Genomic DNA, 12,618 nt, shown 5'->3' on the forward strand with positions numbered 1-12,618 from the left:
CACCGTGCCAGATGCTGGGGACGCTGCAGAGAACATGACGGACGGGGCTGCAGGCACAGCTGCTGCCCTGAAGAAACTCGAGCTCCGGAGGAGCCCGTCCGCCTCAGCTACCCAGTTTAAAGGGGCACTACTGGCCACTAAGTCCCTGAGCATCAGTTCTGTGTAACTAGGGAACCTGCTCTGGGTGGACAAGGGAACTTGAAGGGGAATTCTTCCTGGACTCAGGGGTGGGGCCTCTCAGCTTATTAGGTCTTGCCCTCCTTGGGGAAGCCAGGAATCTTGACCACCAGGGAGTCTAGATTGATTCACCGAATGACCAACTGTGGCATTTTCCAGAGCTAAACAAATTTACGTAAAGTGCCAAATTCCCCCCATTTACATAAAACTGTTTGTTTTTCAAAGATATCCTCAATTTGTACTGGATAGATTTGCAGTCCAGGAAGGTTCAGGGAGCCAGAATTCTAGGGTCGTGGATCTTCACACATTCCTCCTTCTCCCAGGCCTCTTCTCTCTTTGCCCCTCAGGTTCCCTGCTCTGGGATGAGGAGCCCAGGCTAGGGGAGACTAAAGCACAGTGTCTTGCACATAGCAGCCACTCAAGTGCTGACACTCTTCATGCAGCAGAGGGTCCCTTCTGTGCAGCTTTATTCAGCAGGAAGCTGGGGCAGGGACAAACTGAACATTTGTCAACTGTATTAAGGATTTGCTCAGTCTAGAAATAAGATTTTTTTTTTTTTTTGAGACAGAGTCTCACTTTGTCACCCAGGCTGGAGTGCAATGGCACGATCTCGGCTCACTGTAACCTCCACTTCCCAGGTTCAAGTGATTCTCCCGCCTCAGCCTCCCGAGTAGCTGGGATTACGGGTGTGGCCACCACACCCAGCTGATTTTTATATTTTTAGTAGAGATGGGGTTTCACCATGTTGGCCAGACTGGCCTCAAACTTCCAACCTCAAATGATCTGCCTGCCTCGGCCTCCCAAAGTGCTGGGATTATAGGCATGAGCCACTGTGCTCGGCTTAGAAATAAGATTTTTAAAATTTTCATTTTAACATTAAAAATGGCACATTTTTGGCCGGGCGCGGTGTCTCAAGCCTGTAATCCCAGCACTTTGGGAGGCCGAGACGGACGGATCATAAGGTCAGGAGATCGAGACCATCTTGGCTAACACAGTGAAACCCCGTCTCTACTAAAAAATACAAAAAACTAGCCGGGCGAGGTGGCGGGTGCCTGTAGTCCCAGCTACTCGGGAGGCTGAGGCAGGAGAATGGCGCAAACCCGAGAGGTGGAGCTTGCGGTGAGCTGAGATCCAGCCACTGCACTCCAGCCCGGGCGACAGCGCGAGACTCCGTCTCAAAAAAAAAAAAAAAAAGGCACATTTTTATCCATTGTTCATGGCTGGCAAAAGCGTTCTTTTATATATATATATATATATATATATATTTTTTTTTTTTTTTTGAGACAGTCTTGCTGTTGCAGTGGTGGGATCTCTGGAGTGCAGTGGTGGGATCTCTGGAGTGCAGTGGTGCAATCTCTGGAGGGCGGTGGTGGAATCTCGGCTGACTGCAACCTCCGCCTCCCGGGTTCAAGGGATTCTCCTGCCTCAGTCTCCCAGGTAGCTGGGATTATGGGTGTGCACCACCACGCCCGGCTAATTTTTAGCAGAGACAGGATTTCACCATGTTGGCCAGGCTGGTCTTGAACTCCTGACCTCAAGTGATCTGCCCGCCTCGGCCTCCCAAGGTGCTGGGATTATAGGCGTGAGCCACCGTGCCTGGCCGGTTCCTATATAATTGAATAAATGAATCACTACTAAATGCTTAGAGGGGATGGAAATGTTGCTGTAAAGACAGAATTAAAGCCAAGTAATTAAAACTTGGCAAAATTCTTCAAAAGCTTTTAAAATCATCTCATCAGATGAACTGCTATAAGCTTTATATATGCCTAATAGAAAAAGAATTTTGGTAAATCAGTAAATTTGGTAAAGTCAGTGAATTGAAAAGTTGGCAAAATTGGCTTAAAAGACTTTTAGAAATGCTACCTATGGGGAAAACATACATTACTTTTAAACTATCTTTAAAATTAATCATTACAAGATAAAAAAATGTCCATGTGAAATACTAAAATTTTTGTTATATTTAGCAGGATACAGTCGTAAGAAAACAAAGTCCTCTCTGATGCCAAACGTCAGGGGGCAGGCACATAGTATCATATTGTCTGATTACTGGTGACCTTAACTTTGACCACGTGTGATGCTCACCAGCTTTCTCCATTGTAAAGGTACCCCCTTTTCCCAATGTATAATGAATAAGTCACCTGTGGGGAGATTTGAGACTGTGTAATACTGAGATTGTTGACTATTTTTTTAGGTCTCCATGAAAGCAGAACCTTGACTATTTTTTAAACTTGCAAATCTAGAGAAAAGTTGCAAAAATAGCACAATGAATACCCATATATCCTCTACTTCACCAATTATTAATGTTTTGCCACATTTGCTTTCTCTCTGTAGAGAGATAGATATTATTAGTTGTTGTTAGACAATTTGAGAGGAAGTTGCAGAAATTATGACTCTTTGGAATCTATTTCTAAGGGCTGTGTGCAGTGGCTCACACGTGTAATCCCAGCACTTTGGGAGGCTGAGGTGGGCAGGTCACTTGAGGTCAGGAGTTCAAGACCAGCCTGGCCAACATGATGAAACTCCACTCTACTAAAAATATAAAAACTAGCTGGGTGTGGTGGCGGGCACCTGTAATCCCAGCTACTCAGGAGGCTGAGGCATGAGAATTACTTGAACCCAGGAGGCACAGGTTGCAGTGAGCTGAGATTGTGCTACTGCACTCCAGCCTGGGCAACACAGCAAGACTCTGTCTCAAAAAAAAAAAAAAAAAAGACAATATATTTCTAAGGATATTCTTTAACATAACCATGCTAAAATTACCAAGTTTAGAAAATTTAACATTGATGAAGTACTATTATCCAATGTATGGTTCATGTCCAAATTTTGCCAATTATACTAAAAAAATTTCTTTTTTTTCCTTTTACTTTTTTTTTTTTTTTTTTTTAGACGGAGTCTTGCCTTGTTGCCCAGGATGGAGTGCAGTGGTGCAATCTGAGCTCACTACAACCTCCACCTCCCAGGTTAAAGTGATTCTCCTGCCTCAGCCTCCCGAGTAGCTGGGATTACAGGTGTCTGCCACCATGCCCAGCTAATTTTTTGTATTTTGTATTTTTAGTAGACACAAGGTTTCACCACGTTGGCCAGGCTGGTCTTGAACTTCTGACCTCAACTGATCCACCCGCCTCGGCCTCCCAAAGTGCTGGGATTATAAGCGTTAGCCACCGAGCCCAGCCAAAAATTTCTTCATAGCAATTTTTTTTCCAAAATCTGGGATCCAGTCCAGATTCACATGCTGCATTTCTTTGTCTCCTTTAATCTGAAAACATTCTTCAGGGTTTCGTAGCTCTTTATGATATTTACATTTTTGACGCTTGAAGGTGGTTGTTGCATAGACTGTCTCTCAATTTGGTTTTGTCTCATTGTTAGCCCTGTAGATTCTGGTTGTTCATTTTTGTCAGCAATACCACAAGTTACGCTGTGTCCTCTCTGATGCCAAACATCAGGGGCAGGCACATAGTATCATATTGTCTGATTACTGGTGACCTTAACTTTGACCACGTGTGATGCTCACCAGCTTTCTCCATTGTAAAGGTACCCCCTTTTCCCAATTTATAATGAATAAGTCACCTGTGGGGAGATTTGAGACTGTGTAACTATCCTGTTTCAGAGTAAATTTCACAAATGGCGTTAGCATTCATTGATGATTCTTGTCTGAATCAATTATTACTATAATGGTTGCAAAACGGTGATTTTTTTTTAACTCTGTCATCTTCTACATTCATTAGTTGATGTTCCACTGTGAAATGAGGTTTCCCTTTCCCCCTTCTTCCTTCCTTTTTCTATTTATTTATTATTTGTGTATCTACGTATTTATCTACCCATAGAAACTCATGGACTCCTGTTGTATTAAAAAATCCTACTCTGAGGCCTGGCACAGTGGCTCATGCCTGTAATCCCAGCACTTTGGAAGGCCAAGGCAGGCAGATCACTTAAGCTCAGGAGTTTGAGACCAGCCTGGGCAACAAGGCAAAACTCCATCTCTACTAAAAATACAAAAACTAGCTGGGTGTGGTGGCACATGCCTGTAGTCCCCGCTACTCAGGAGGCTGAGGTGGGAGGATCACCTGAGCCTGGGAGGTTGAGGCTGCAGGGAGCTGTGATCACACTCCAGCCTGGGAGACAGAGTGAGACAGGTCTCAAAAAGGAAAAAAAAAAAAAAATTCTACTCTGAAAAGCAAAAGGGTAAAGAATGATGCTTACCTTTTGAGATAATGTAGATAACGTAGGACCCCAATCCTAATGCTAGTTTGGCATATTTGGCATTTTTTTGTATTTGGACCTCAGATGCATGAAATTGGATTAACCGTAATACTTGGTTCATGATATACTCTTTTTTCCATGCATGCTCCATTTTCTTTTTTCTATTTTATTTATTTATTTATTTTGAGAGGGAGTTTCACTCTTGTTACCCAGGCTGGAGTGCAATGGCACAATCTTGGCTCACTGTAACCTCCGCCTCCCGGATTCAAGCAATTCCCTGCCTCAGTCTCCCAAGTAGCTGGGATTACAGGCATGCACCACCATGCCCGGCTAATTTTGTATTTTTAGTAGAGACAGGGTTTCTCCATGTTGGTCAGGCTGGTCTCGAACTCCCTACCTCAAGTGATCCACCCGCCTCGGCCTCCCAAAGTGCTGAGATTACAGGCGTGAGTCACCGCGCCCGGCAGTTTTACATTTTTTTATAGCAACAGGGTCTCGCAATGTTGACCAGGCTGGTCTCGAACTTCTGACGTCAAGCAATCCTCCCACCTCAGCCTCCCAAAATACTGAGATTATAGGCATGAGCCACCATACCTGACCAGTCCACTTTCATTTAGTTCATTAGTTATTTTAAATAACTGACTGGAACTAGTTATAATTTAATAACCAATTATTTTTACAACTATGCACCTTAAACCCACTGCTCCAAATAAAAACCCTATGACAATAACCCTATGACCCAGCAATTCCATTCCTAGGTATGTGAGAAATTCTTGCTTATATACAAGAGGAGACAGATATGTACAAGAATGTTCTTAGCAGCACTGTTTAGCACAGCAAAACCCTAATGTCTATCAATGGGACAGAGCATGAAAAAACAGCGGTACATTCTTACAATGGACTAAGATACAGCAGTTGAAATCAATGAACTACAGTGATGTAGTGACGTACAACATGAATGAGTCTTACAAGATTAAGCAAAACGGCTCCAAAGAATAAATATAGCTTGATACCCCTTTTATAAAATTAAAGCATAAAAATGTTAAGCATATACGTATTTTAGGAATATAGATAGATGCAAAGAAATTATATAACAAAGAAAGCAATGGAATCATAAAGAAGGGGTTTATTAGCCGAGCGTGGTGGCACCCGCCTATAATCCCAGCTACTCAGGAGGCTGAGGCAGGAGAATCGCTTGAACCAGGGAGGCAGAGATTGCAGTGAGCCAAGATTGCGCCACTGCACTCCAGCCTGAATGACAGAGGGAGACTCCATCTCAAAAAAAAAAAAAAAAAAAAAGAAGGGGTTCCCAATTATGAGGGAAAGTAGAGGGATGGGATAGGTGAACGCATGGCTGGTGTAGATTATTGTCATGTTTATTAATGGCTTTAAAGAAAATCCAGTACATGTAACTCAAACTTCAACATATGAGAAAAAGTCTGTTTTCCAGACTTTTTGCTACAATTTTAGTTTTAGGATTCCACCCCCTCAAGACAGAGTCTCGCTCTGTCACCCAGGGTGGAATGCAGTGGCACAATCTCGGCTCACTGCAACCTCTACCTCCCAGGTTCAAACGATTCTCATGCCTCAGCCACCCAAGTAGCTAGGATTACAGGTGTGTGCCACTACACCTGGCTACTTTTTCTTTGTATTTTTAGTAGAGACAGGGTTTCACTATGTTGGCCAGGCTGGTTTCGAACTCCTGATGTCAAGTGACCTGCCTGCCTGGGCTTCCCAAAGTGTTGGGATTTCAGGCGTGAGCCACCGCTTCTGGCCCCTAGGATTTCCTGATAGAGCTGATTGCCTTTATTTTATTTATTTATTTACTTATTTTGAGACAGAGTCTCCCTCTGTCGCCCAGGCTGGAATGCAGTGGTGCAATCTCGGCTCACGGCAAGCTCCACCTACCTAGTTCACACCATTCTCCTGCCTCAGCCTCCCGAGTAGCTGGGACTACAGGCGCCTGCCACCACACCCGATTAATTTTTTGTATTTTTAGCAGAGATGAGGTTTCACCGTGTTAGCCAGGTTGGTCTCGATCTCCTGACCTCGTGATCCACCCGCCTCGGCCTCCCAAAGTGCTGGGATTACAGGCATGAGCCATCGCGCTTGGCCTTTTTTTTTTTTTTTTTTCCCCTTTCTCAGACGAAGTCTCGCCCTTATCGCTCGGGCTGGAGTGCAGTGGCGCGATCTTGGCTCACTGCAAGCCCTGCCTCCCGGGTTCAAGGGATTCTCCTGCCTCAGCCTCCTGAGTAGCTGGAATTACAGGCGTCTGCCACCATGCCCAGCTAATTTTTTTGTATTTTTTAGTACGCCTGTAATCCCAGCACTTTGGGAGGATGAAGCGGGTGGACCACCTGAGACCAGCCTGTCCAACATGGAGAAACCCTGTCCCTACTAAAAAATACAAAATTAGCCGGATGTGGTGGTGGATGCCTGTAATCCCAGCTACTTGGGAGGCTGAGGCAGGAAAATAGCTTGAACCCGGGAGGCGGAGGCTGCCATGAGCCGAGACCACACCATTGCACTCCAGTCTAGGCAACACGAGTGAAACTCTGTCTCAAAAAACTAGATAGATAAATAAATAAATCATATAGTGTTAATTTGGGATTATACTGTATGCCAAAAAATAAAGTTCATACATTTATAGAACTAGAAGTAAGGCCAGGTATGGTGCTTCATGCCCATAATCCCAGTACTTTTTGGGTGACTAAGGCAGGAGGATTGCTTGAGCCCAGGAATTTGAGACCAGCTTAGACAACATAGTGAGACCCTGTCTCTACCAAACATTAAAAGAAAAAAGAATTAGCTGGGCATAGTGGCACTGCCTGTGGTCCCACCTACTTGGGAGGCTGAGGTGAGAGGATCTGCTTGAGCCCAGGAGGTCGAGGCTGCCTTGAGCTGTGGTAGGGCCACTGCACCCCAGCCTGGGTGACAGAGCAAAACTGCATCTCTAAAAGAGAAGACAGACACAGAAGGTAGAGAAATCCCAATGAGTAATATTGCCCCTTTCTTAAAAAGTATAATCGTTTAGTAGGAAAATGAGAAAGTTTGAAAGAGTATTTTTTAACCTAAATGAAATCATAAATTGCTTTAAGAGGCTCTTTCATTTCATTTTTAATTGCCAAAACACTTTTCTCAAGTTTGAAAATACCTAAAAGCCATATTATTTTAATAGAGTCATTAGTTTTTTTTCTTTTTTTTTTTTTTTTTTTTTTTTTTTGAGACGGAGTCTCGCTCTGTAGCCCAGGCTGGAGTGCAGTGGCCGGATCTCAGCTCACTGCAAGCTCCACCTCCCAGGTTCACGCCATTCTCCGGCCTCAGCCTCCCGAGTAGCTGGGACTACAGGCGCCGCCACCTCGCCCGGCTATTTTTTGTATTTCTTAGTAGAGACGGGGTTTCACCGTGTTAGCCAGGATGGTCTCGATCTCCTGACCTCGTGATCCGCCCGTCTCGGCCTCCCAAAGTGCTGGGATTACAGGCTTGAGCCACCGCGCCCGGCCTTAGAGTCATTAGTTTTACACAGTTATTCTTGATCCCTCTTTCTCCCTCACTTGCCACAGTCAGTCCTTTATAAAGTAGTGCTGATTCTATTGCCTTCACATTGCTCTAATCTGAACCTCTTTGTTCTCTTCAACCGCTGCTGTAGTTTAAGCCTGGGTTTGCAAACTAGCAACTCAAGGGCCACCTTCAGCCTACACACAAGCTGTGTTTGGCCTGTGCAAAGTTGAAAGTTTAAAAAATGTGTTGCCAACGTTTAAAAATTTGGAAGTTGTGCTTAAAAATGCAGCTCTTAGCTTCTTTTAAAAAATCAAAATATCATAGCTAGGTGTGGTGGCTCGCACCTGCAGTCCCAGCTATTCAGGAGACTGAGGAAGGAGGCCTGCTTGGGCCCAGGAGTTCCAGGCTGCAGGGAGCTATGATTGCGCCACTGCACCCCAACCTGGGCGAGAGAGAGAGACCCCGTCTTTGAAAAAGAAAAAAGAGAAACCAGAGCATCTGGCAGCCCCAGGCCCACATGTTTCTTTCAACTGGTTCGCTTCACTTCTTAAGGACGGCCAGTCTCCTCTATCCAGCCTTCCACCCTTACCTCAATATAGCGCTATATCTTCCCCATCTCCTGTCCACATTGTCAAAAGTGGTTTTCTCATCGGATTCGATCAAATCACTTCTTGATTTGCATATACTTGATTTGCTGATTGTTTTCAGGATACAATCCAAACTCCTGAACATGGCGTTTCACGACCTGGTTTCCCCACACCAGCACGCCCACCCCACGCTGCTGCTCACTCCGTCCCAGCTCCGGCCGCCAGCACCTGCCGTCCCCAAACCGCACTTCCTTCCTTCCCTCCGCCGTGCTGCTCTCTCCGCCTTCTCTTCTCGCTCCTGGCTCACCCGTACTCAGCCTTCAGAACTCTGCGCTGACATCCCTCTCCCGAGAGCCCCCAGAAGCCTTTCTCCCCCGCCGTTTCACGATCCCAGAGCAACCTGTGCTCTTACTTGCGAGCGCTTCATTTAAATGCTCGAGATCTCCAAACACCAGCGGCGGACATTAGGCCAGGGCGGGCTAGGTGGGGTGAATCGTGCCGGGATTAGAGCAGCGTTATTGCCTAGTCTACATCTCGGACTGAGTTCGGTCCCCAGCGTGTAATGTGACGCGGGTAAATACGGGCCCGCCCCGGCACGGATCCCTGAGACCACCGTCCCCGCCGCTCGCGAGCCGGCCCCGCCAGCCACTGGGTGCGCGTAGTCCACGAGCGCGGCCTGGGATTGGAGGGCGCCGCCTGCCGGAGCGGCCTGGGATTGGAGGGCGCCGCCTGGGATTGGAGGGCGCCGCCTGCCGGAGCAGCCTGGGATTGGAGGGCGCCGCCTGGGATTGGAGGGCGTCGCCTGGGATTGGAGGGCGCAGCCTGCGGGAGCGGCTTGGGATTGGAGGGCGCCGCCTGCCGGAGCGGCCTGGGGTTGGAGGGCGCCGCCTGCGGGAGCAGCCTGGGATTGGAGGGCGCCGCCTGGGATTGGAGGGCGCCGCCTGCGGGAGCGGCCTGGGGTTGGAGGGCGCCGCCTGGGATTGGAGGGCGCCGCCTGCGGGAGCGGCCTGGGATTGGAGGGCGCCGCCTGGGATTGGAGGGCGCCGCCTGCGGGAGCGGCCTGGGATTGGAGGGCGCCGCCTGGGATTGGAGGGCGCCGCCTGCCGGAGCAGCCTGGGATTGGAGGTCGCCGCCTGGGATTGGAGGCCGCCGCCTGGGATTGGAGGGCGCCGCCTGCCGGAGCGGCCTGGGATTGGAGGGCGCCGCCTGGGATTGGAGGCCGCCGCCTGGGATTGGAGGGCGCCGCCTGCCGGAGCAGCCTGGGATTGGAGGGCACCGCCTGGGATTGGAGGGCGCCGCCTGCGGGAGCGGCCTGGGATTAGAGGCCGCCGCCTGGGATTGGAGGGCGCCGCCTGCCGGAGCAGCCTGGGATTGGAGGTCGCCGCCTGGGATTGGAGGGCGCCGCCTGCGGGAGGGGCCTGGGATTGGAGGGCGCCGCCTGGGATTGGAGGGCGCCACCTGCGGGAGCGGCCTGGGGTTGGAGGGCGCAGCCTGCAGGAGGGGCCTGGGATTGGAGGGTGCGGCCTGCGGGAGCCGCCTGAGGTTGGAGGAGCGCGGTCTGCGAGCGCGGCCTGGGATTGGAGGGCGCGGCCTGGGATTGGAGGGCGCGGCCTGAGAGCGCGGCCTGGGATTGGGGGGGCGCAGCCTGCGGGAGCGGCCTGGGATTGGAGGGCGCGGCCTGCGGGAGCGGCCTGGTCTCGAAGGGCTTGCCGGGAGCTGTAGTCCCCGGAGCCGGAAGTGGGGGTGGCCGGGATAGAAGCCGCAACCCAGGCGGCTGTCTCTGCCGCCGCTGCCGCCGCCCGTGTGTAGCGCATCACCCGGAGCCCACCGGCCGTGGGTGCCTCCTCCGGCCCCAGGGGCCCCCGGGAGCCCTGAAGGGCGAAGCGGCGGGGGCGCCTCTCTTGGGCGAAGAGGCGGCCTCGCCGCCCCGGATGCGGCCCGAGGGCGCGGGAATGGAGCTCGGAGGCGGCGAGGAGCGCCTGGCTGAGGAGAGCAGGTGGGCTGGGAGCGGCCGCGGAGTCGGGGCAGCGACAGGCGCCGGAGCCCCGGGAGGCTTGGGAGGGCGCGGGGCCGCGGAGAGAAGGGCCGGGCGCGACGAGTGTTGAGGACGATGGCTGCGGAGGACTTGTTTGGGGAGCATTTCGCAGAGGACGGGCGGGCGGGGCGGGGATGGGACGAAGGCGGGCGGGCGGGATTTGCGGAGGGCCGGGGCAGCAGAGGAGGGGGAAGCTCAGAGCCAAGACTGCTGGAGGGGAGGTGGCCGCCGAGAGCGACGGCGAAGAGGCCGGAGGGGCTGCAGCGCGGTGAGGGGTGAGGGAGGCTTCACAGGCCGGAGTCCGGACAGGGCCGGGCGCCAGCCTGCCTGAAACTTGCCGTGGCTGCAAGTGGGGCCCACGTGAAGAGGAGGGCGCGGTGAGAAGTCCCGGGAGCGGAGACGAAGCGTCGTGAGCGGCTTGGGAGGAAGCTGAGGCGGAGTGAGCGCGGGGAGGAAGGCGACGAGAGCCCGGGGAGAAAGGGCGCGAGTGTCATGGCGGTGCGGCGGGGGTGGGGGCTGCCCGCGGGACCCGAAACTCTGCACTTTGTCATTGGCGAATCGCTGTCAGAGTGGCAGGACCTCTGTGTCATTTCCTTTCGTCTTCAGACCTGTCACTTCTTCCTCACAGTGCAAACTAAGCAAGTTCACGTGTATTTATATGGAGCCGTCGTCAGAGAGTTCATGTCTTCTGGAAATTGGGGGATATAAAATAGAAAAACCACTTTGGACCGGGTGCGGTGCCTCACACCTGTAATTCCAGCACTTTGGGGGAGACCGCGGCGGGCCGCTTGAGTCCAGGAGTTTGAGACCAGCCTGGGCAACCTAGGGAGACCCCCGTCTCCACAAAAATACAGAAATTAGCTCAGCTGTGGTCCCAGCTACTCGGGAGGCTGAGGTGAGAGGATCGCCCGAGTCCAACAAGTCGAGGCTACATTGAGCCGAGATCGCACCACCACACTCCAGCCTGGGCGACAGAGGAAGACCCTGTCTTCGGAAAACAAAAAACCGAAAAAACACCAAACTGCTTTGAGTAAATGATGAATCGGAGTCTGTAGAGATGATTTCCACATTTAGGGTTTGCTTCATTAATAACTCTGGTCTTAATCTTTTAAAGAGACTGGAATGCTGACAGGCGAGAGCAGGAATGTGGCATGAGGGAGTCATACTTGACATTTATTGTTTTATTTTTTGAGAGAGGGTCTCACCCTGTCCCCCAGGCTGGAGTTTCAGTGCCGTGAACAAGGCTCACTGCAGCCTCCAACTCTTGGGCTCAAGCGATTCTGCTATCTCAGCTTCCCAAGTAGCTGGGATTATAGGTGCCAGCTACCACACCTGGCTAATTTTAAAAACTTTTTTTGTAGAGACAGGCTGTCACCATATTGCCCAGGCTGGTCTCTAACTCTTGCGCTCAAGCGATTCTCCCCCACCTCGGCCTCCCGAAGTGCTGGAATTACAGGTGTGAGCCACCAGGCCTGACCTCGCTTGACATTTAGAAACAGTTTCAGATATAATGATGGTCTCAGGAGCAGCTGGGGTCCAGAAACTAGAAGCAGAATATTTACCTCTGAGAAAATACCAACAAGGGAAGATTTATGAGAAGTTCCTGAGTGAAGACTTGCTCTTTTTAAGGGTGGCTCTACTTTTATGTGCAAAGTGGCCTGTTGAACAAAACCTGGACTAACAGGACTTTGGGGCTCCTGCCTGAGATCTGAGAATGATTTGTACTAAGTGAAACTGAACATTTTACTTCCCTTTTCCATATTTCGGTTTCTGCTTTGCCTATTTGTCTATTTATTCTTCTTACAGATGTCTGAAATGCCTCATGCGAGAGGTCACATGTAAATTCTAAACACGTTTTAGGATTGTTTTGATTTCCCTGCACCACTTCATGTGAGGGAGGCTGGGTTATTTTTATTTTTTTATTTTTATTTTTTTTGAGACGGAGTCTCACTCTGTTGCCCAGGCTGGAGTGAGTGGCACGATCTCGGCTCACTGCAAGCTCCGTCTCCCAGGTTCACACTATTCTCTGCCTCAGCCTCCTGCATAGCTGGGACTACAGGCGCCCACCACCACGCCCGGCTAATTTTTTGTATTTTTAGTAGAGACGGGGTTTCACTG

The 12,618-nt window shown here is 50.3% G+C and overlaps 1 protein-coding gene across 8 annotated transcripts in view; it reads left to right on the forward strand.

The window, feature by feature from the left end:
* Positions 1–12,618, forward strand: part of LOC105470758 (rubicon autophagy regulator) — a 75,255-nt gene that overhangs the window by 6,017 nt on the left and 56,620 nt on the right. For 2 of the 8 annotated variants that reach the window (XM_071090540.1, XM_011722953.2), the window contains exon 1: positions 10,215–10,461. The exons of 1 other annotated variant lie outside the window; for it this stretch is intronic. Coding sequence is in view for 6 of the 7 variants with exons in the window: in XM_011722953.2 (XP_011721255.2) it covers positions 10,397–10,461 (65 nt within the window). In the remaining variant the exon portion in view is untranslated. Of the gene's footprint in view, positions 1–10,214; positions 10,462–12,618 lie in introns of those variants that run through there. 5 more of the 8 variants (XM_011722955.2, XM_011722954.2, XM_011722957.2 and 2 more) reach the window with 3 other exon arrangements.

This window comes from Macaca nemestrina, chromosome 2 (genome assembly GCF_043159975.1).
Source record: "Macaca nemestrina isolate mMacNem1 chromosome 2, mMacNem.hap1, whole genome shotgun sequence".
Taxonomy (NCBI): domain Eukaryota; kingdom Metazoa; phylum Chordata; class Mammalia; order Primates; family Cercopithecidae; genus Macaca; species Macaca nemestrina.